Source organism: Macaca fascicularis, chromosome 1 (assembly GCF_037993035.2).
Source record: "Macaca fascicularis isolate 582-1 chromosome 1, T2T-MFA8v1.1".
Lineage (NCBI taxonomy): Eukaryota > Metazoa > Chordata > Mammalia > Primates > Cercopithecidae > Macaca > Macaca fascicularis.
Genome location: NC_088375.1, coordinates 103,325,631 through 103,348,109, shown reverse-complemented (window position 1 = coordinate 103,348,109; position 22,479 = coordinate 103,325,631). Strand labels below are relative to the sequence as shown.

Genomic DNA, 22,479 nt, shown 5'->3' with positions numbered 1-22,479 from the left:
TTAGCTGGGCATGGTGGCACATGCCTGTCATCCCAGTTGCTCAAGAGGCTGAGACAGGAAAATCAAGTGATCAAATGATCAAGTGATTTTCCTGTCTCAGCTCACAGGAAGAGATTGCAGTGAGCTGACATTGCACCACTGCTCTCCAACCTAGGCAACAAAGCAAAACTCCTTCTAAAAAATAGATAGATAAATAAATAAATAAATAGATAAATAAATAAAGCCTCTATTGCATACAATGCATCACTTTCCTGTGAATATGCATCTGACAAGAACCACTTTGCAGTTTCTCACCTGAGCCTTCTGGCTGCTGGATGCTCCAGACCTGAGAATAAACCACATCCACATCTACAGAGCCCACTGCAGGGAGAAGACAAGAGTTCACAGATGTTAGTGGCCAAGGGTTCACTTCACACACATCTTCCCCATCCCTGGCTTAATGAGTATATCCTTCCTCCCAACCCCAACATGATTCTGAGAGAGTCATTTATTTTTTGGGAATGGCTGGGCCTCAGGGGTTGAGGTGCCTAGACCACCTAATGGTCTCTACTCCTGTCTCCTCTTTCTTTTCTGCCTCAGCCTCAGAGCCCCTCCCAGTGGAGACACTCACCATTGACATACACTGGCTGCAGCTCCTCCATTTTTGGGATTGGGCTTGAATAGGTGAACTCTTGAGGATTCAGCCTGCAATCACCTCTGTGAGAAAGTGAATTAACTGCATGATAGTCCCTAGGGCAGTGAGCGAGAACAGAAGAGAGACTGGCTGAGGAGAGAGCAGGTAAAAGCCCTGCAGTCATGGCTCTCTGCTTGGGTGATTTTATGGCCCTTTGTATAGACTGTCTACTTGGATATGACCAAAATGTTCTGTTCCTTATCTTTGGCTTTTTCAAAAGTTATAAATAAGACAATGATATTGCTCCAGAATCTTTTTTTTTTTTCTTATAAACTGTCATAAAACTTTGCCTGCCTTTTTCTCATTACTTTATCTCTCTCACTCCTTCTTGTACTCTGGACATATACTATATACCTATAGCACAGTATGTCCCTTGAGGAAATACACATTTTGTGTGTATGTTCATTCCTCTAAATAGCTAACAAAAACTTACTTATACATTAAAGATATCCAATAATCTTGAATATATGAATTTATGTATTAATTTAAATGTATGTAATCCTATACAAGATAACACCTAGGGTCATGTGGACCACCTTAAGACAGTGCCTTGGTGGCATAAATGTAATGCAGTAGAGACAAGAGTAAGTATTATAGAAAGATATCGTGTTAATTACATAGCCTCAATCTCAACATACAAGCAGAGTACAGTAGGTATTTAAAACTGAATGAAGGAGACCTCTAGAATTAAAATTTTTACTAGGAAGGGTTCTCACCTAGGTTCATTAGTGGCAGAACTTTCTCCTGAAATGCAAATAAAACAAAATTCATTTCAGAGAAGGAAGCTTTATCTCTTAAAATTTTGACATGATTTAACTACATATAATCGGCTGGTAAGACATAGGATATAGAAGAGTAATCCAACTGTATTTCATCTAAATGGCTGCTTATATATTCCAACACAACTAGTTGTCAGTAAAATAATTCATTCTTTTTTTCCCACTGATTTAAAATGCCACTTGAAATGGCAAACCTTGCATGCACTGGTAACTGTTTCTTGATTTTCTATTCTGTTCTATTGTCTCTTTGGCTATTCATGTACCAGTACAATGTTGTTTTAACTATCATAATGTATAACATATTTTAACCGTTGATGACTGATTTTATTTTATTGCTCTTCTGTATTAGATTTTATGCAGCCATGCTTAATATTTAAACGTTTGATATTTGCAATACCTAGTCTGTAGGAGTGACCTTGGGGCTAGGCTGGATATTGACATTTGTAAGGCAAACTAGGCCATCTCTTGTACCTTTTGCTTTGTGGAGAGATGTAAAACAAGAAACACAGCATATTAGCATAGATGTATCAGCTGTGTCTTTAGAGAGAATCCTCATAGTGATCCAGGAGATATTTTCTAGTCCTCCAGTTAATACCTCAGAAACAATGCCACATAGATGTGTATAGGGGCCACCCTGGCTCAAAAGCTTTATGCTTGGTAGAAATCAGTATCACTTGTAACACCCATGAGGGTATGTGTGTAGCTTCCAGAGGTCACCACTACAAGAGACATGCTAAATTCCAAGGGTTAAATTGCACTTGGGGATACCCCAGCTATGCTTCCCATCAGGCTTATATAATCCTAGTCAAAGTCCTCCCAGTTTAGATGCAGTTTGCCAATCACGGAAAATACTGCTAGTAGCTCAGTCAATATTTCAGCTTTGTTAGGCATTACAGAAAATAGTGCTAGAAAATTAACTTTGATTTAGTTTGCCAAGGAGAAGGTAAAACTTCTTTATAATTAGCTTGTTTAGTCTTCAAGGAAAGGCATGACCTCAGAATTGTCTACCAAGCCAAACCGTCGTTAAAGCATAAGTTGGGGGAGTAGGTCATATTCAAACATATATTAAATAAATGTATATGTTTCCAACAATTCCTTCTTGAAGAAATTATTTTAAAATGGACTTCAAAAATAGTTCTACTATCTAAGCACTTTTGAATAATAACAGAATCTGGTGATACATTTGTTCACAAAGAAAACCTCCAAAATATTCCAAAAATAGGCATGGTACACATAATATTCTTTAATCATAATGGAACTGGTAATTCATAACAAAACTTGAAAAAAATTGACACATGTCTATAATTTATCAATTTAAAGGAAGCAAATCTTAAGCAACTGAATACATATACAAATACATAAGAAAAAAAGAAGACTATCCAATTTGTTCAAAAGAATAAAACTAACAAAAATAGAAGGCAATAACTGACAAAGATAAAAGCAGAATTCTAGAATTAGAAAGAAATATTGGTAGATAAAATAATAATTCTAAGAGTTTTACCATACAGGAGATAGAGGTACTATCTTTCTAGATGATTACATTTCAAAGGGACGGCTCCCAAGTCTTAGAGAGAGACATTTCTGGGTTGTAAAACTGGCAAGAGGCTAAGAGAAGATTTATATCTCAATGAGGCAGAGAAAGAATTTACAATTGCAAGTTCTCTAAAGCAAATGCTCTAAGAAAAGGGAGATGAGGGGCCTATAGTCAATTTGAGGACAATATTAAGGCCAGCTTGGTGTGGGGAGGAGAGCCCTGTGTAGACACATGCCTGAGGAATCTTAAGGAGCAAACTTTCTCTTGAAAAGCAGATAAAGGAACATTTATTTCAGGGGAGATATGGTCATCTGCCAGAGGCAGGAGCTGCATATTTACAGGTGGGTGCAATGGTGTGTGAGTGTTTCTTGTGGATGGACCTGAGCCCTGTGGAAGAGAGGCATAGCTTGAAGCCATTTCAAAATCTGGCCAAGAGGACTTCCTGAAGAGGTATGGGGTTCCAAAATAAGGGTGGAGGGGAAGGGAAAGAAGGCTTTAGATTCTTAGAAACTGAAGAGAGATGTTAAGTGCTCAGCTGGAGAAAAATGAATCACCTGCATCACAAGATGCAGGCAGGTAATGTTAATAGTTGGGGGGCTCTGGAGAATTCAGAGACACACCCCCAAAATAGGAGCTGATTTTCTCAACCCAGCAAACCTGGAAAGTCAGCTTTTTTGGAGCCAGGAAATCAATGCCAACCATGGGGGCTTCAAAAACAGAAGCAACTCAAGGAAAGAGAGAAACATCTGGCCAGAACCCTTTCTGTATTGCAGAAGGCTGGCCTGAAGAGGGTCTGAGATGAGTGGGTGGGAGGTGAGTGCTTTAACTTTGAGATTCAGAAAGCTGATTAATGAACGAGCACTCTATGGAGAAACTATGTTTTTATTGTTGTTTGCCTAAAATTATATAGGAGTGATATGGTGTGGCTGTGTCCCCACCCAAATCTCATCTGGAATTCCCACATGTTGTGGGAGGGGCCCAGCGGGAGGTAATTGAATCATGGGAGCAAGTCTTTCCCGTGCTGTTCTCATGATAGTCAGTAAGACTCACAAGATCTGATGGTTTTAAAAAGAGGAATTTCCCTGCACAAGCTTATCTCTTTGCCTGCCGCCATCCACATAAGATATGACTTGCTCCTCCTCGTTTTCTGCCATGACTGTGAGGTTTCCACAGTCAGGTGGAACTATAAGTCCAATTAAACCTCTTTCTTTTGTAAATTGCCCAGTCTCAGGTATGTCTTTATTAGCAGCATGAAAACCGACTAATACAAGGAGTAAGTGGATAGAGTATGGGCCTGCCTGTGATTTCTACCAGAGTCAGGGAAAATATAATCCTCCAAGAGTGAGTATGAATGGGCAGTGGAAAAGGAAGATAAAAAATTAAGTTTTATGGTTGCACTCTAAAAGCACCCTTGTTCGATGAATCAGTTATCATACCAAAAATTAATCAATATCTCAGGAGTAAACTTAGCAAGAAATGATGAAAGCCTATATAAGTAAAACTCTAAAACACTATGACTCAAAATTTACCAAAAGTAGACACACCCTTTGATAGAAAAATTTCTCATTATAAAGCTGTCAATTCTTCCTTAATTAATCTCAAAATTTAAGAGAATCCTAACAAAAATACTTTATTGAGAGACACTGATTATATTGTTTGTGGGGAAAAACAAATAAGCAATAATATCCAAAAAAATTCTGTAAGAATAACATAATCATGATGGGAACAACCTTAATGGAAGAAAAAAATGTATTGTTATAAAGCAAAGGCATACAAGTCACATACACAAACACACGTATGCACATACTGATATACACACAAACAGAATAGGGCTTCAAAGTTAGATCTGAATACTATCAGATACTTAGTATAGCTGAACTGCTTTTATCCATAACATTTCTGTCGCCGTGTGTGTGGGGTTTTTCTTCCCCATACCAGCCAATTTTCCAACTCTTAGGACACTAATTACAATTAAGCTCAGTTCTGACACTACTCAGAGTTAGTGCAGACCCCACAGGTAAAGGGGCGTGTCCTGCAAAACTGCCCCCCACTCCAGATGCCAATAATATGTCATGGGCCTCATATCCTTCTGACCAAATGGCTATAAATTGGGGGTTCCCAGGACTCCTTCCTCAGTTTCAATAATTTGCTATATAGAACTCGAAGAAACACTTCAGTTACTCTTACTGGTTTATTACAAAGGATATTATAAAAGATACAAATATACAACCAAATGAAAGACATTAGCTAAGACAATGTGTGGAAGTGTACTGGAGTTTCTGTTCCCAAGGGAATGGGGTGCTCTACCCTCCCAGTACATTGATGTATTCACCAACTGGCAAGTTCCCCAAGTCCCATTGTTTAGGATTTTTATAGCTGTCCAGTTACATAGGTATGATTGATTAAATCATTGGCAATTGGTGGTTAGATGAATCTTCAGTCACTCTCCTGTCCTCAGAGGTCCAGGGGTGGGGTTTGAAGTTCCAACCCTCTAATCACAAGGTTGGTGTTTCTGAAAACCAGCTCTCATAGTGAAGCTATCCAGGAGACCCCCTGTTGAGGGTCATCTCATTAGCATACCAAAGACACTCAATACTCAAAGAATTCTTAGAGTTTTAGGAGCTCAGCGGTCAGGAACTAGGGACAAAGACCAAATATATTAAATAATTTCTTCTTATATCACAATACCATAGGATATTATAAAGGCATCACTTTCCTTAAAAAAAAAAGATAATTAAATAAGTCGCACAGAAATAATGAAATAGCTATCTGAAAAAAAGGATTAGATTCTAGTTCAATACTTATTAAAAAAGATTTCCGGATGTGTCACAGGTATTTGAACCAGAGCAACTCCATCTTGAATAGGAGTTGGGTAAAATGAGGCTGAAACCTACTGGGCCCCGTTCCCAGACAGTTAGGCATTCTAAGTCACAGGATGAAATAGTAGGTTGGCACAAGATACAGGTCATAAAGACCATGCTGATCAAACTGGTTGCCATAAAGAAGCCAGCAGAAGCCCACCAAAACCAAGATAGAAGCAAGAATGACCTCTAGTTGCCCTCACTGCTACACTCCCACCAGTGGCATGATGGTTTACAAATGCCATGGCAATATCAGGAAGTTATCCAATATGGTCTAAAAAGGGGAGGCATGAATAATCCACCCCTTGTTTAGCATATCATCAAGAAATAACCATAAAAATGGGCAATCAGCAACCCTTGGGGCTATTCTCCCCATGGAATAGTCATTCTTTTATTCCTTTACTTTCTTAATAAACTTGCTTTCACTGTACTGTATGAACTCGCCCTGAATTCTTTCTTACTTAAGATTCAAGAATCCTTTCTTGGGGTCTGGATCCAGACCCCTTTCCAGTAACAGACGGATCACAAATTTAAGCATAAATATAAAATGACATAATTCTAGAAGAAAATATGGGCCTGGCACAGTAGCTCACACCTGTAATCCCAGTACTTAGAGAGACCAGGACTGGTAGATCACTTGAGCTCAAGAGTTCAAGACCAGCCTGGGCAACATAGAGAAATCCCATCTCTACAAAAAATACAAAAATTAGCCAGTCACTGTGGTGCAAGCCTGTGGTCCTAGCTACTCAGGAGGCTGAGGTGGGAGTATCACTTGAGTCCAGCAGGTTGAGGTTTCAGTGATCCGAGATTGCACCATTGCACTCTAGCCTGGGTGACAGAGTGAGACCCTGTCTCAAAAAAAAAAAAAAAAAGAAAAAGAAAAAGAAAAAAAACAAACGAAGAACATTTTTATCATCTAAGAATGGGGAAGGCCTTCCAAAATAAGTTACCAAACCCAGAACCCATAAAAGAAGATATTGATAAATTAGACCGCATAAAAATAATTATTTTTATAGTAAGAATTTCAATATGAAAGGCAATGCAAAGTGCAGACTGCAGACCCTTTTCACTATTCATACCTCAGACAAAGAGCTAATATATTTAATATAAAAATATCATCTACAAATCCCTAAGAATGAGATTAAAAACCCAACGCAAAATGATGAAACTATGGGAACAAAGAGCTCACCACAAACAGAAACATAAATAAAAACTACAGGGCATTAATGTTTCTCAATTGAGAAACAGGCAAAAAGTCAAAACTTACAACACTGTGTGGTTAGTGTGTCATAAACAAGCATGTTTATGACATGTCCTTATGAGAGTATAATTTAGTACAACTATGAGTAACCCTTGACAATATCTATCAAATTAGAAAGGTATCTAATTTGAATCTAGAAATTTTATTTATAGGAATTAATTCTACAAGCATACTGTACATGCAAGAAATGACATCTAAAAGAAAAATTATTGTAGCATTGTGTGTCATGGAAAACAACTTGAGATCATCTAAATCTCCGTCAATAATGAATCATTAACATTAAGATAACTGTTGCAAATCCGTGAATAGAATGCTTTGCAACCATTAAAAAGATATTACATTTCTATATATATTTATATCAAACAATTCTCAAATAATATTCATAGAAAAGTGAAGTGTAGCATATAGTATGTTATTATTTGTGTGAAAATAAAGAATATGTATGTATACAAAGACATCAAGTAAGTCTAAAATATCTCTGGAAAAATAAATGAGATATTGCTAATAGTGGGAGCCTCTGAGGAAGGGAACCAAGAGGTCCAGGAATAGGTGTGAGAGAAAGGATTACTTTTTACTGTCATATTCTCTGATATTGTTTGAATGTTTTACCAGATGTATTTGTAACGTATTTATTCAGTTATTTATTTTAAAGAAGAAATAAAATATATTGGGCCACTCTGAAAGGGACTATATTGATGGTTTATTTTAGGTTGACATAGAGGTATCATGGTCCTCATGATAAGAGATTAGCCAATGAAAGAAAGCATTACTTTCATTAGGCAAGAGCCACTGCCTTGTCCTTATATATCTATGCTGTGCAAGGCTCAAAAGTTAATGATTTAGGGTATGGCTAATGATTTAGGGTATAGGCGTCCGAGGAACTTCATGGAAGGAAAAGGATACTCTGACTTTCTTTAGTTATTAAATCATCTTTTAATAAATTGAGGTGGTCCCAATTAAGTCATCTACTTGAAAGAAAAAATTGTCTTAAGTGAAACTCGCCATGAAATCAATTGCCAGTTTGGGATATCTGGCCAGGCATGGTGACTCATGCCTGTAATCCCAGTGCTTTGGGAGACCAAGGAAAGAAGATGGCTTGAGCCCAGGAGTTCAAGACTAGCCTCAGCAATATATAAAGTCATCTCCAGAAGTAATTAAAAAATTGGCAAGGCTGATGGTGCATTCCTGTGGTCCCATCTACTTGGGGAATTGAGCCAAGAGGATCACTGGAGCTTGGGACATCAAAGCTGCAGTGAGCCATGATCATACCACTGCACTCTGGCCTGAGTAGCAGAGTGACACTTTGTCTAAAAAAAAAAAAAAAAAGGTTGGATATCTGAAGGTCAAAGCCATGAACTGAGATTGAAAACTTCTGAAGCAGCCTAATTTTGGAAGCAAATTTAGTAAACAATAATTTTGTGTGGTTATGTGCTTGTAAACTAAAAAGTAATAGGAAGATAGTATGTGAGGTAACACATATGTTAATTAGTTCAATCTAGCAATTTCACAATGTATACTTATTTGAAAATATCATGCTGTACATAAATATATACAATTTTTATCTGTCAGTTAAAAATTAATTAAATTTTTTAAAAAGTTACAAGAGTGGGAGTGCAGGTCAAAAACCATGTGGTAAATCCACGCAGTAAAGGCGCTCAATTTGTTCCTATCTTCTTGTACGCATTGTTTTGCAATGTGACTCTGTCATTTGTCAGCAAAGAGGTAGATAGTATTTCTCTACCACTTGCATTTGGTTATGACCATACGACTTACTTTTTGATCAATAAGACAGTAACAAAAGTGACAAATTAGGAGGCTTATATTAGTACTTGTCCTTGCTTGGGCACATTTATAGACTAAATGTTTGTGTCCTGCCCAAATTCCATATATGGAAGTACTAATGCCAAATGTGATTACAGTTGGAAATAGAACCTTTATAGAAGCAATTAATTTTAAGTGAGGTCATAAGGGTGGAGTCCTGATACAACAGGATTAGTATTCTTATAAGTAGGGATGGGTTGATGGGTACAGCAAACCACCATGGCACATGTATACCTATGTAACAAACCTGCACGTTCTGCACATGTACCCCAGAACTTAAAGTATAAGTTTAAAAAAAGAAGGGACAACAGAGAATTCGCTCTTTCTCTCTGCATGTACACAAAAAGAATTCATGTGAGCACATAGCAAGATGGTAGCTGCCCACAGCTAAGAGAAGAGGCTTCAGAATGAAACTTATCTTGCTGGCATCTTAATCTTAAACTTCTCAGCCTTTAGAATTGTAAGAAAATTAATTTTTGTTCTTTAAGCCACCCAATCTGTGGTATTTTGTTGTGCTATCCCAAGAAGACCAAAACAGACACCCTACACTGTCTTCACAGGAACGAACAACTATTCTCTTTTGTAAGTATAAAACAGTTGAAGATGGTCTTGCTGTATCATGGCGTAGATCTGAGGTAACTTTCTCATTTTGTGGGCGAGGAAACAGAGCAGAATTGGTTACCCGCATAGAGGGTGGCTATATCACCCCTGAAAGAGCAGTGATGAGGCAGGAAGCTCTATAAAAGAATAAGGAACTGGGAAGATATTCTAGGAATAAAGTAGCAGAGAGGGGTGCAGAAGTGTAATATCACACTTAGATCATCTGTTTAAAAAATAAAACTTCCATTGAACTTGAGAATAGTGGCTTTCACAAAAGGGAAAAAAATACCTAGGAATACAACTAACCAACAAGGTGAAAGAACTCCACAGCAAGAATTACAAAACACTGCTGAAAGAAATCAGAGATGACACAAACAAATGAAAAAACATTCCATGCTCATGGATAGGAACAATCAGTGTTGTTTAGATGGCCACACTCTTTAAAGCTATTTACAGATTCAAGGCTATTCCTAGCAAATTACCAATTACATTGTTTATAAAATTAGGGAAAAAAAATCTAAAATTCATTTGGAACCAAAAAGGAGCCCAAATAGCCAAAGCAGTCCCAAGCAAAAAAAAAAAAAAAAAAAAAAAAAAAAAAAAGAAAGAAAAGAAAAAAGAAAAAAGCTAGAGGGATAACACTATACAACTTCAAACTCTATCACAAGGCTACAGTAACCAAAACAGCATGGTACTGCTACAAAAACAGATACACAGACCAATGGAACATATTAGAGAACACAGAAATAAAGCCATTCAACTACAACCATCTGATCTTCTACAAAGCTGATAAACACAAGCAATGGGGAAACAACTCTCTATTTAATAAATGCTGATGGGATAACTGGTTAACCATATGAAGAATATTGAAACTGGACCACCACCTTTCACTGTATACAAAAATCAACTCAAGATGGATCAAATTCTTAAATGTAAAACCTAAAACTATAAAGATTTGATATGGTTTGGCTGTGTCCCCACCAAAATCTCATCTTGAATTGTAGTTCCCACAATCCCAACGTGTTGTGGGAGGGACCCAGTGGGAGGTAATCGAATCATGGAGCTGGTTACCCCCATGCTGTTCTCGTGATAGTGAGTTAGTTCTCATAAGATCTGATGGTTTTAAAAAGGGCTTTTCCCCCTTTGCTTGGCACTTCTCTCTCCTGCCACCCTGTGAAGAAGGACATGTTTGCTTCCCCTTCTGTCATGATTGTAAGTTTCCTGAGGCCTTCCCAGTCATGTGGAACTGTGAGTCAATTAAACCTCTTTCCTTTGTAAATTACCTAGTCTTGGGTATTTCTTTATAGCAGTGTGAGAACAGACTAATACAAGACTCTAGAAGAAAACCTAGGAAATACCGTTCTGGACATTGGCCAAAGATAAGACTTCATGATGAAGACTCCAAAAACAATTGCAATAAAAACAAAAAATTGACAAATAGGACCTAATTAAACTAAAGAGCTTCTTCACAGCAAAAGAAACGAACAGAGTAAATAAACAATCTGTAGAATGGAAGAAAATATTTGCAAACTGTGCATCCAACAAAGGTTTAATATCTAGAATCTACTAGGAACTCAAACAAATCAATAAGCGAAAACCGAACAACCCCGTTTAAAAATGGGCAAAGGACATGAACAGATACTTCTGCAAAAAAGACATATATGCAGCCAAAAATCATATGAAAAAATGTTCAATATCACTAATCATTAGGGAAATGTAAATCAAAACCCCAATGAGATACCATCTCACACCAGTCCGAATGGCTATTAAAAAGTCAAAAAATGAGATGCTGATGAGGTTGCAGAGAAAAGGGAACACTTAACACATTGTTGATGGCAATGTAAATTAGTTCAGCCACTGTGGAAAACAGTCTGGATATTTCTCAAAGAACTTAAAATAGAACTACCATTTGGCCAAGCAATTTCATTACTAGATATATTCCCAAAGGAATATAAATCGTTCTACTGTAAAGACACATGCATGCATATGTCCATTGTAGCATTATTCACAATAGTAAAGACATGGAATCAACCTAGATGCCCATCAATAGTATACCAGATAAAGAAAATGTGTTACATATACACTATGGAATACTATGCAGCTATAAAAAATGAGATTATGTCCTTTGCAGCAACATGGGTGGAACTGGAGACCATTATCCTAAGTGAATTAACACAGGAACAGAAAACCAAATATCACATGTTCTCATTGATATGTGAGAGCTAAACGTTGAGTAAATATGAACACAAAGAAGAGTACAACAGACACTGGGACCTATTTGAGGGTGGAGGGAGGGAAGAGAGTGAGAATTGAAAAGCCACCTATTGGGGCCAGGTATGATGGATCACCCACGCCTGTAATGCCAGCACTTTGTGAGGCTGAGGTGGGTGGATTACTTGAGGCCAGGAGTTCAAGACTAGCCTGGTCAACATGGTGAAATGCCATCTCTTCTAAAAAAAAAAATACAAAAATTAGCTGGGTGTTATGGCAGGTGCTGGTAATCTCAGCTACCCAGGAAACTGAGGCAAGAAAATCGCTTGAACCCGGGAGGTGGAGGTGGCAGTGAGCCAAGATTGTTCACTGCACTCCAACCTGGAAGACAGAGTGAGACTTCGCCAATAAAACAATAAAAGAAAGAAAGAAAGAGAGAGAGAGAGGGAGGGAGGAAGGGAGGGAGGGAAGGAAGGAAGGAAGGAAGGAAGGAAGGAAGGAAGGAAGGAAGGAAGGAAGGAAGGAAGGAAGGAAGGAAGGAAGGAAGGGAGGAAGTCAGGAAGGAAGGAAAGAAGGGAGGGAGGGAAGGAAGGGCTGCCTATTTGGTATCATGCTGATTACCTGGGTGACAAAATTATCTGTACACCAAACCTGCAACACAACTAATTTACCCATGTAACAAACCTGCACATGTACCTCTTGAACCTAAAATAAATGTTGGAAGTAAAAAATAAAATAAAATACTGGCTTAAATGTTTACTATGTAGAAGAAAATTAATGAGTGTCCAAAGTTTATTTCACCTGTTGTAGTAGATAAGCATAAGAAAGCATTTTACAAGAGCTTCAAAGCTATCATTGAGATTCTGATGTGCCCCATGTTTGTCCTGTATCTGATAGGTTAAAATAAATAACACCTTACTGACATAGGTGAAACTTATGCGAAGAGAATAGGTAAAGCCAGGAGGTGCAACGAAGTTAGGTTTCAGGCTTAGTAGATATAGGTTCTGGTCTGCCCTCTACTGGCTGAGTGACCACAAAAAAAAACCTACTTAAATTCCCCAAGATTGTTAGACATAGAAAATAAGATACTTAGGTTGGGAGTGGTGGCTCACACCTATAATCCCATCACTTTGGGAGGCTGAGCCAGGCAGATAGCATGAGCTCAGGAATTCGAGACCAGCCTGGGCAACATGGTAAAACCCCATCTTTACAAAAAAATTAGGTGGGCATGGTGACATGGGCCTGTAGTTTCAGCTACTCAGGAGACTGATGTGGGAGGGTGGCTTGAGCCTGGGAGATCGAGACTGCGTGAACCAAGATCGTGCCACTGCACTCCAGCCTTGGCAACAGAGCAAGACCTTGTCTCCCCAAAAGGATACACTTAAAAATAACTTGATAATTACAGATAATATATGTAAACCTGCCATATGTGGTTGACACAATAATTGGGTCATTGGTAATTTTTTTTGAATTGCGAAATAGTAATAGGGCTCTCAGTATGACAAATCATTCTGATTTATCTAAATTCTTGACATTAAAAATAATATGTTACAAAAACAAATAGTCATGCTGAAAATGTGAAAAACACGGCAGCTTAAGGAATATGTTGGTTGTAAAAGGTAGATGCCTTCAAACTTCCAGTAGTGGTTACTGAATGCATTTGAACCAAATCTACTAAGGACAACTAGAAAAACTGGGCAAAAGAGTTTTAAAGTCTGTTTACAAGCATTGAAGTGGTAATAAGATAGTGAAGACTTGCGGAGACAAGAGAGCAGAGAGGATCAGGGAGCGTGAGAACAAGCCCACCCAGCATGATTTTGCCCTTCCTCTGACCATGCCAGAGCACACAGAATGGGGGCCAGGGAATTGCCCAGCCCAGTGCACCACGATGGCACCTAACACTCTTCCAGGGGACCTGAGGTTGGGCTTACCAATTCTGCCACTATCACCACAACTGATACCTACCCGCATGCACCATCTGCAGGTCTGTGATAGTCTGACCTGCCCAGCCTATCACAGCCACTACCAACACCAGTATGAACTGTTTGGGACTCAGAGGGTGGACCTGCCACTGCCATTGCCCAAACCATGCTGGCTGCCCAGGGGCCTGAGAATCCTTTCACCTCCCTGGCCCAGCATTGCCACTTCGGGTATGTGACTAAGTCACTTGGAGGACCAAGAATTGGCACATTTTTTTTAACACTTTTATTCAAATTGTTGGGGTACCAGATGGCAAAGACAGAATGAAAAGGTTAGAAAACCTATTTAACAAAATAATAGATGAAAACTTCCAAAGTCTAGCAAGAGATTTAGACATCCAGATACAAAACCTCTTAGATCCCCAAGCAGATACAATGCAAAAAGGTTTTTCCATGGCACATTATAATAAAACAGTCTGAAGTCAAATACAAGGACAGAATTTTTTAAATGGCAAGGGAAAAGCCTCTAGTCACCTATAAAGAAAAAAAAAAACAAAATAAAACAAAACAAAACAGAAACACACTCCAACCTTCCAGGCCAAGAGAGAATGAGATGAAATATTCAAAGTGCTAAAATAAATAAAGTGCCAGTGAAGGAAACCAAAACCAGCAAAATATTCTTCATAAATAAGGAGAAATAAAACCTTTCCCAGACAAGCAAAAGTTGATGAAATTCATCACCACTAGCCCAGCCCTGCAAGTAATGCTTAAGGGAGTCCTAAACCTAAAAGCGAAAGGACAATACTTACCATCATGAAAATGCATAGGTATAGCCAGGAGGTGCAACAAAGTTAGGCTTGGTAGTCAGGTACTGACTGAATAAGCATTGCAAACCACTTAAATTCCCCAAGATTGTTAGATGTAGAAAATACACACTAAGAGAAAAAACAACAAGGAATACACAAAACAACCAGACAACAATTAATATGACAGGAAGAAAACTTTACATATCAATAATAACCTTGAATGTAAATTGATTAAATTCTTTACTTAAAATATACAGGCGGGGTGCGGTGGCTCACGCCTGTAATCCCAGCACTTTAGGAGGCCAGGGCGGGAGGATCATTTGAGGTCAGGAGTTCCAGACTAGCCTGGCCAACATGGTGAAACCGCGTCTTTACTAAAAATAAAAAAAAAAATTAGCCAGGCGTGGTGGCAGGTGCCTGTAATCCTAGCTACTTGGGAGGCTGAGGCAGGAGAATCACTTGAACCCAAGAGGCAGAGGTTGCAGTGAGCCAAGATTGCGCCACACTCTGCACTCTAGCCTTGTGACAGAGCAAGACTCCACTTCAAAATAATAAATAAATAAATAAACAACAGTTAAAAAAAAAAAAGACAAAAATAAAGGGATCAATCCAGCAAGAGGTTATAGGTGATATATATGTACTTAACACCTGAGCACCCAGATTCATAAAGTAAATATTACTTAAAAAAGAGAGATAGACTTTGATACAATAATAGCGGGGTAATTCAACACTTCACTCTTTGCATTAGACAGATCATTCGAATAGTAAATCAACAAAGAAACATTGAAATTAAACTGCACTTTAGACCAAATAGCCTTAACAGTTCTATTCAATAGAACATTTTGTTTACATTTACAGAATATACATTTTTCTCACTTATACATGGAACAGTCTCCATAATAGACCATATGTTAGGCCACAAAACAAGTCCCAACAAATTATTAAAATCAAAATCATATCAAGTATCTTCTCAGACCACAAGGATATGAAACTAGAAATCAATACCAAGATAAATTTTGAAAACTGTACAAATAAGTGGAAATTAAACAACATGCTCCTAAACAACCATTGGGTCAATGAAGACATTAAGATGGAAATCAAAAATATCTGAAGCAAATTAATATGAAAATGTAACATACTAAAACCTGTGGGATACAGCAAAAGTAGTGCTAAGAGGAAAGTTTACAGCAATAAACAACTACGTCAAAAAAGTAGAAAGAATTCAAATTAGCAATCTAATGAAGTACCTCAAGGAACTAGAAAGCCAAGAACAAACTAAATTAAAAATTAGCAAAAGGAAAGAAATGATAACAGAGCAGAACTAAATTAAATAGAAACTAAAAAAAAAAAAAAATACAAAGGATCAATAAAACAAAAGTTGGTCCTTTGAAAAGAAAAACAAAATTGATAAACTGCTAGCTAGACTAACCAAGAAAAGAAGACCCCAATAAACATAATCAGAAATGAAAAAGCAGACATTACAACTGACACCAAATAAAAAAAAATCATCAGAGATTATTGCAAATAAACAGGAAAACCTACAAGAGATGGATAAATTCCTGGAAACAGACAATTTACCAAGATTGAATCAGACAGAAATAGAAAACCTGAGTAAACCAATAATGAGTGGCAAGATTGAACCATTAATAATCAGCTTCCTAACAAAGAAAAGTCGAGGACTGGATGGATTTACTGCCAAATTCTACCAAATGTATAAAGAATTAATACAAATCCTCCTCAAACCATTCCAAAAAAATTGAAGAGAGGGGAATTCTCTCTAACCCATTCTACAAGGATAGAATTACCCTGATACCAAAATCAGACATGAATACAATCAAAAAAGAAAACTACAGGCCAATATCCCTGATGAACATAGACACAAAAATCTTCAACAAAAGATGGAGAGGGGCGCAGGGAGAAAAACCTAACTTCTGAAATCATTTGTTCCATGGAGCATTTACTGATTGCAGAGAGAACACCAAGAGTCTTGTGCTTTTGACAGTGTTTTGGGGTTCGGAGCCATAGCAGTTTCGAACTCATGGTGTTATATGTGGAAATTTTTAAAATATGGTTTAAAATTCTTTGACAGTTCTCCCATTTAGAGATGAAGTCTGTGCCCTCTCCACTGATACCTGGGCAAGTTTGAAGCACCAGGACATAATAAAATTGCCGTAGAAGTAACACAACATCATACTTTTTGGAATTCATTGATTAAATGTATTGCAGCTTCATTATCACAGTTGCTTTTTGGAGCCTGAACCAACATGTTAAAAGTTTGACTACTTTAAGGTCATCATGCTATGAGGAAATCCAGGCCATGTTGAGAGGCTGCATATATGTGCTCTAGTTGACTCTTAGCTGAAATTGCAAACTATAGCTGGCATCAGCGGCCAGATATATGGGTAAAGATGGCTTCTTATGGTCTATATCATGGATCCAAGAATTCAAGGAGTCATTGCTCTTTTCATAAAGAAGGTGGCTAATAAGAAATGCATAAATAAAAAGAAAAAAGAGCACATTAAATTGTTTGCGTTCCTTTAAATCTGGCTCCTTACTCCATTTTGCTCTGTTGTACATAAGCTAATTATACCAGTTGAAAATTACTAAATGGCAATTAAGAATTAGACTTTTTAATTTAAAAGTCAAGTATGGAGGGAATGTGTAAATAATTTAATCTCAAGTGACTATGCACGGGGAACAACGACATATTGTATAATTAGCAGTATGACCACATTGAGCATTGCACAGAGTCTTGCAGAATTGTGAAGCATAAAAAGAAATTATTGGATTTTGGAGTGTTTTCTTTTCTTTCTTTCTTTTTTTTTTTTTTTTGTAATTTCAATCTATATCAGTAGTGGAAAGGTCCTAGCAAAATATGGAAAATCCAAATAGTAGATACAACCTGATATCTTCTGGAACAAGGAATACAACAGCAAAGCAACACCAATGAAAACAAGGACACCAAACAGTCCCCAGAGAACTCCAGCTGTCATAAGGTCTCTTCTATGGCCATCAGGTCCTAAGGAAAGAAAGCAGTGCTTCAGCCCCAGAGGTTAAAGACTTGGGCCCTTCATATAAATGCTATATAGGGATGGTAAATACAAATTCATGTAAGAGATCATTGAAGTGGAGTCTGTACTCTTCAGGTTGGTGTGGGGAGAAGAGAAGCAACTGGACGCTGAGATCACGTTCCCCCTCTTCACACACAGCAGACATCTCCAGGCTGGTGAGACACAGCCATTGTCACCAAACTCTGTATCCAGGTAACACCCACCCACCTGAGATGGAGACTGGCACTGCCTCACTGTGGTGGGCCCCCAGGCCATTGTCAGCCTCACAGGAGTAGTTTCCAGAATGTTCTGCAGTCAGAGAGAGGTTGAAGGAGGCCCCCCTTCCAGAGGGGGCTGAGCTGTTCCCCAGGGTGACATCCTCATGATAAAATCGGTACAGGATTGGGGGAGAGCCTCTCAGGGCCTCACAGTGAAGCTCCAGCAGGTCTCCCACTGCAGTCTGGGCCCCAGGAGACCTGAGGGTGAGGACGGGGCGAGACACTGGAACTGACAGACACAGAGGGGCTATCAGAAAAGATTTGTGATGCTGCAATAGATTCACAAACTGCCATCCTGCAGGCTCAGCAAAGGGCCTGGCCCTGTGGCTGTTGCATACCTTCCATTCTCACTTTTCCACTAAAACAGTTAGAGGTAATTTTCTCAACAATATATTTAGATGTTTGAGGGGAATATTAGTTCTGGGTACTGCCTACAGACACGGTCATCTGCTGTTCTCATCTGATTGTTTTCCTGTGCCCATCCAGCTCCCTTCATATTTCTTTTTTTTTTTTGTATCCTATAATTTTTTATTAGGAAATAATTGTGAGATTTCTATAATATTATAGTTGTTCCTGGGAAAATTGATACATAGGAGCATTTCTAAGCCTATATTTAGGTATGTTTGTTCAGCCCAGTTCAGGACTATAGGACTGGGTTAGAACGAAAACGGCTACTTGGTTACACCACCAGGTAATTTTCCACACCAGTAAATCACCAATAACATGGCTCCAAATGTCTCCCTTTGGGTGCAGTTTCGGCAAGCTAGAAACACTCTAATCACTCTGAAGGAGATGACATAAAATGAAGCCGGTTGTTACCACTGTGAACCTTTTAGATCCATGATACTCCCTGGCCCAGAGCCCAAAGGTTTCATGTAATAGGTATTTTATTATCCTATTTTAGGAGTGCAAGAATGCTTTTGCTTCATAATCAATTACAGCCCTCTTTATATTTCCTTCTACAAAAAGAAACAGGTCAGCAGTCTAACCTGCAAGGGTAACCCATTTTCAAATTGCTTTTGGTTCTCCACAACACTAATCCCTGGGGCCTCCTGAAATTTCCTCAGAACTTCTGTGTACCATGACCTTGGTTTGGGAATTTCTGGAAAATATGAATGAGAGTATCACTCACTTCTCACAGGGATATTCACCACTTTGCTCTGGATAGACTCATGGCCGTTGTCAGCTCTACAGTAATATTTGCCGGCATCACTCTCCTTCACAGCTGGGATCTCCAGCTCTGCTGACAAGGAATGCTGGGTTTTCATTCCCAGACTGGTTCCTGTGGCCTCTCTGTACCAGGAGAATGTGACGTTTCCTGTACCCGCAGTCACTGAGCAGAGCAAGATCAGTTTTTGTCCTTCAGTCACCTGTCCCCCGGGGGCCCGGGTCTCCAAGCTTACGTTAGAGATGGGGATTCCTAGATGGATATAAGATAACAGGTGAGAACTGTAAGGGAAACTCTGGCGACAGAGTTTGACTGATTCCATTCTCTAATGCAAGGAGTGGGAATGTGGATATTGTATAGATAATCCATCATAAGCATTCACATGGAGGTAGGGAATCTATAACAATTATCCTTGAGGAATGTGGATAAAGATATTTGTATGTCCTAACCCTGGCCAATTTCATGGGTAGTAATATTTAAAGAATTTGTGATGGATCTGCCACTCCATGGGACAGGAAACTGTTCAATTTTTTGGATGAGTCACAGACACCTGTTGCGCAGAATATAGAGGGGCACTGATATCTTCAGTCCTGCCTTGGAAAAGTCATTATTCCTAACCAACAGTCCCAATAATAATTCCTCTATCATTCTGAATTTCAAGGTTCAACCAAATACAACTTCTCCTCTGACCACTCTGCTCATTCACATCTGCTTTTCCTGATGCTTCAGGTAGTACTATATGTTTATATATATATAAACATATATATACATGTAATCTTTCTTTTTTGTTGTTAAGTAATATTCACTGATCAAACCTTCATTGATCACTGACTGTATGCCTTGGCATTTAGTAGTGGGTGGGGCACTTCAAAAGGCAAACCACCCTTTATATATACATATATATGTATACATATATATGTGTACATATATATATATACATATATATGTGTACATATATATATATGTAGCACCACATTGTCTTCTAGTAAGTCAATTTGTGTTGCAATCTCATCATGTGGAGACATTTGGAGAGCCATTAGACAGCAGGTGGTTTGCCTTTTGAAGTGCCCCACCCACTACTAGATGCCAAGGCATACAGTCAGTGATCAATGAAGGCTTGATCAATGAATATTACTTAACTAACAACAAAAAAGAAAGATTATAAAGGGCTTAGTCCGTTTCTGATTCTTATGCAGTAGGAAGCCAGGAGCAATCTGGAGGGGTTTTCTAGCTTAATTTTCACTTTCCTCAAGGACAGGAGTTGAACAAAGAAACAAAAAGACTAGTAGTTCAAGCTCAAGCTACAGCACTCCTATCTTTTTTCTCCAGGCTCAGCTTCACTGATACTTGCTTTGCACATGAATCTGGGATCGGAGGCTCTGTTTTCTGATCCTGTGAGTCACCGTTTCTGCCTCACACCAGTAAGACCCTGTGTCTTCACTCCACATGGCAGGAATCTGGAGCTCCGGGGAGCTGCTCCATCTTGACCCCAGGACCTGATTTTCTCTGAAGAAGCAGAACTGGAGTTGAACATCCAACCTCTGTGGAGAGAGCTGGGTCTCACATTTCAGGCTCACTGGACCCCCTTCGATGGGCTGGAAGGAGCTGGCTGTCAGCACAGGGTGTTGAAAGAGCTCTAGAGAGACGGATCACAATAGTCCCCAAAGCAGTGAGAGCTAAGATTCCTGCTGAAAAGCCCCTGGTAAGAAGCAACCCCAGCAAACTGGACATTCAGAGCCAGACACCTCTCACCCATCATGGCTCCCATGATGGTCGAACCACAAGCACTCCCGTCTATATCTGGCCCATGAGCAACTTTCCCCTACCAAGTACCCACCCTGCTTGCTGCCATGGTCTCTTACCCAGCCCATCCCACAGAAGTGAGGGTTTTACCTTGGACTTTTATCTTTACTATATCTGAACGTTTATCCCACAAAAAGATGTTTCCTTTGGTACTACAGAAATAGTTACCACTGTCACTTAAAACTGCACTTTGGATAAGGAAATCTGAGACTTTTTCGAAAACAGATAACTCTTTGTTATCCTTGTGGTAAGTCATCTTCCGAATTTTCCAGTTCGGTTCTCCCTGGCATTTCAGAACTATGCTGTCTCCTTCGAAGACAGAAGAGGGCGCCACAAGGGTCAACGAATCTGCAAGAGAAGGAGGGAAACTGGATCTGAAAAAAAACTTAATTTTTGCAGAAAACCCAGACAGACTCCATTGGCAGTGAGGTGGTCTCAGGCATAGCCTCTACTTCTTTAGATAAGGTGGAGGTTCCAATCCATGCCTTAATAACTGAGAGTTTCATCCCATGTTTCCTGAGGGGATATCTTAGCTTGTACTGCTATCACAAAATTCCACAAACTGAGTGGCTTATCAGTAACAGAGATTTATTTCTCACAGTTCTGGAGGTTGAAAGTCTGAGGTCAGGGTGCCAGCATTGTCAGGTTGTGGTGATGGCCATCTTCTAGGCTGCAGACTGCCAACTTTTCGCTCTACACTCACATGGTGGAAAAAGAATCAGCTAACTCTCTGGCCTCTTCTTATAAAAGTGTTAGTCCTATTCATGAGGGTTCCACCCTCACGGTCTTATTACCTCCCAAAGGCACCACCTACAAATACCAGCACACTGGGATTAGGGTTTCAACATATGAATTTTAGGAAGATACAAACATTCAGTCTATTGCAGGGGTGTCAAGGTAAACATGGTTTTTTAATGTTCATGAAGGAGTGTTCTGATAAACTCCTCATCTTCAGCCTTCTCCATCAGTGACACCACACAGGGAAACCATTGCCCTCAGTGGGCCCTTCATTTTCTCATGCCCCGTGCCTTCATCCAGCCCTCAGAACTCTACACTGTGTTATAAATTCAGGTCCCATGCCTTCTCCTTGCCTCACCAAATAAAAACCATCAAGTAGTGTGGATTATTGGGAATAAGCCAGTTACTGGAATAAGATCCAGTATCTTTAATTATCTACTCGAATTTTCTACTCAAATGCCTTCAGAAAATTTTTCTCATTCTTTCAGAGAAGTAGAGATTATTTTTAATCCAAGGCTCAGTTCCTAGAGAAGGATCATATAAAGAAAAAAGCTATTGCCAAAGACAAATGTCCTCCCCAGAGGTTGCTTTCCTCAGATTGATCACAGGTTCTCTAATTTTGACCCTGCCACTTCATTTATTTATGGTACCAGACTATGTTTTGTGTCTATGACATCATGATATTTTATGATTGTAGTAGAGGATTCTGGCCACAAAGTAAGGAATTAAGTTATATCTCAAATAAAAATCTTCCTTATCACTACTCGATTGTATCATGACTGTCAGATGTGTAGTAGAAGGAAGCAGAAGTCAATAACATAAGAGATGTGATGATTCATAAAATACTACTGCAGAGCTACAGCTAAAAAACCACAGGAAATCTGTGGCATTTGGAAGTATAATTTTTGGCAAAATATATGGTTTGCTACTGGCTATTTCAACAGAACCAGAATTACCTGTTGGACATTGGGGAACAA

The 22,479-nt window shown here is 38.9% G+C and overlaps 1 protein-coding gene across 3 annotated transcripts in view; it reads right to left on the bottom strand.

Moving 5' to 3' along the window:
- Nucleotides 1–22,479, bottom strand: part of FCRL2 (Fc receptor like 2) — a 30,180-nt gene that overhangs the window by 2,542 nt on the left and 5,159 nt on the right. Inside the window, exons 3-10 of one of the 3 annotated variants that reach the window (XM_045399869.3) lie at nt 20,855–21,112; nt 20,313–20,597; nt 18,926–19,213; nt 17,744–18,022; nt 17,368–17,484; nt 1,390–1,417; nt 611–729; nt 295–360 (exon numbers count right to left, since the gene is read on the bottom strand). In XM_045399869.3, coding sequence (XP_045255804.2) covers nt 295–360; nt 611–729; nt 1,390–1,417; nt 17,368–17,484; nt 17,744–18,022; nt 18,926–19,213; nt 20,313–20,597; nt 20,855–21,112 — 1,440 coding nt within the window. The remainder of the gene's footprint in view (nt 1–294; nt 361–610; nt 730–1,389; nt 1,418–17,367; nt 17,485–17,743; nt 18,023–18,925; nt 19,214–20,312; nt 20,598–20,854; nt 21,113–22,479) is intronic. The other 2 variants (XM_005541354.5, XM_065544196.2) reach the window with 2 other exon arrangements.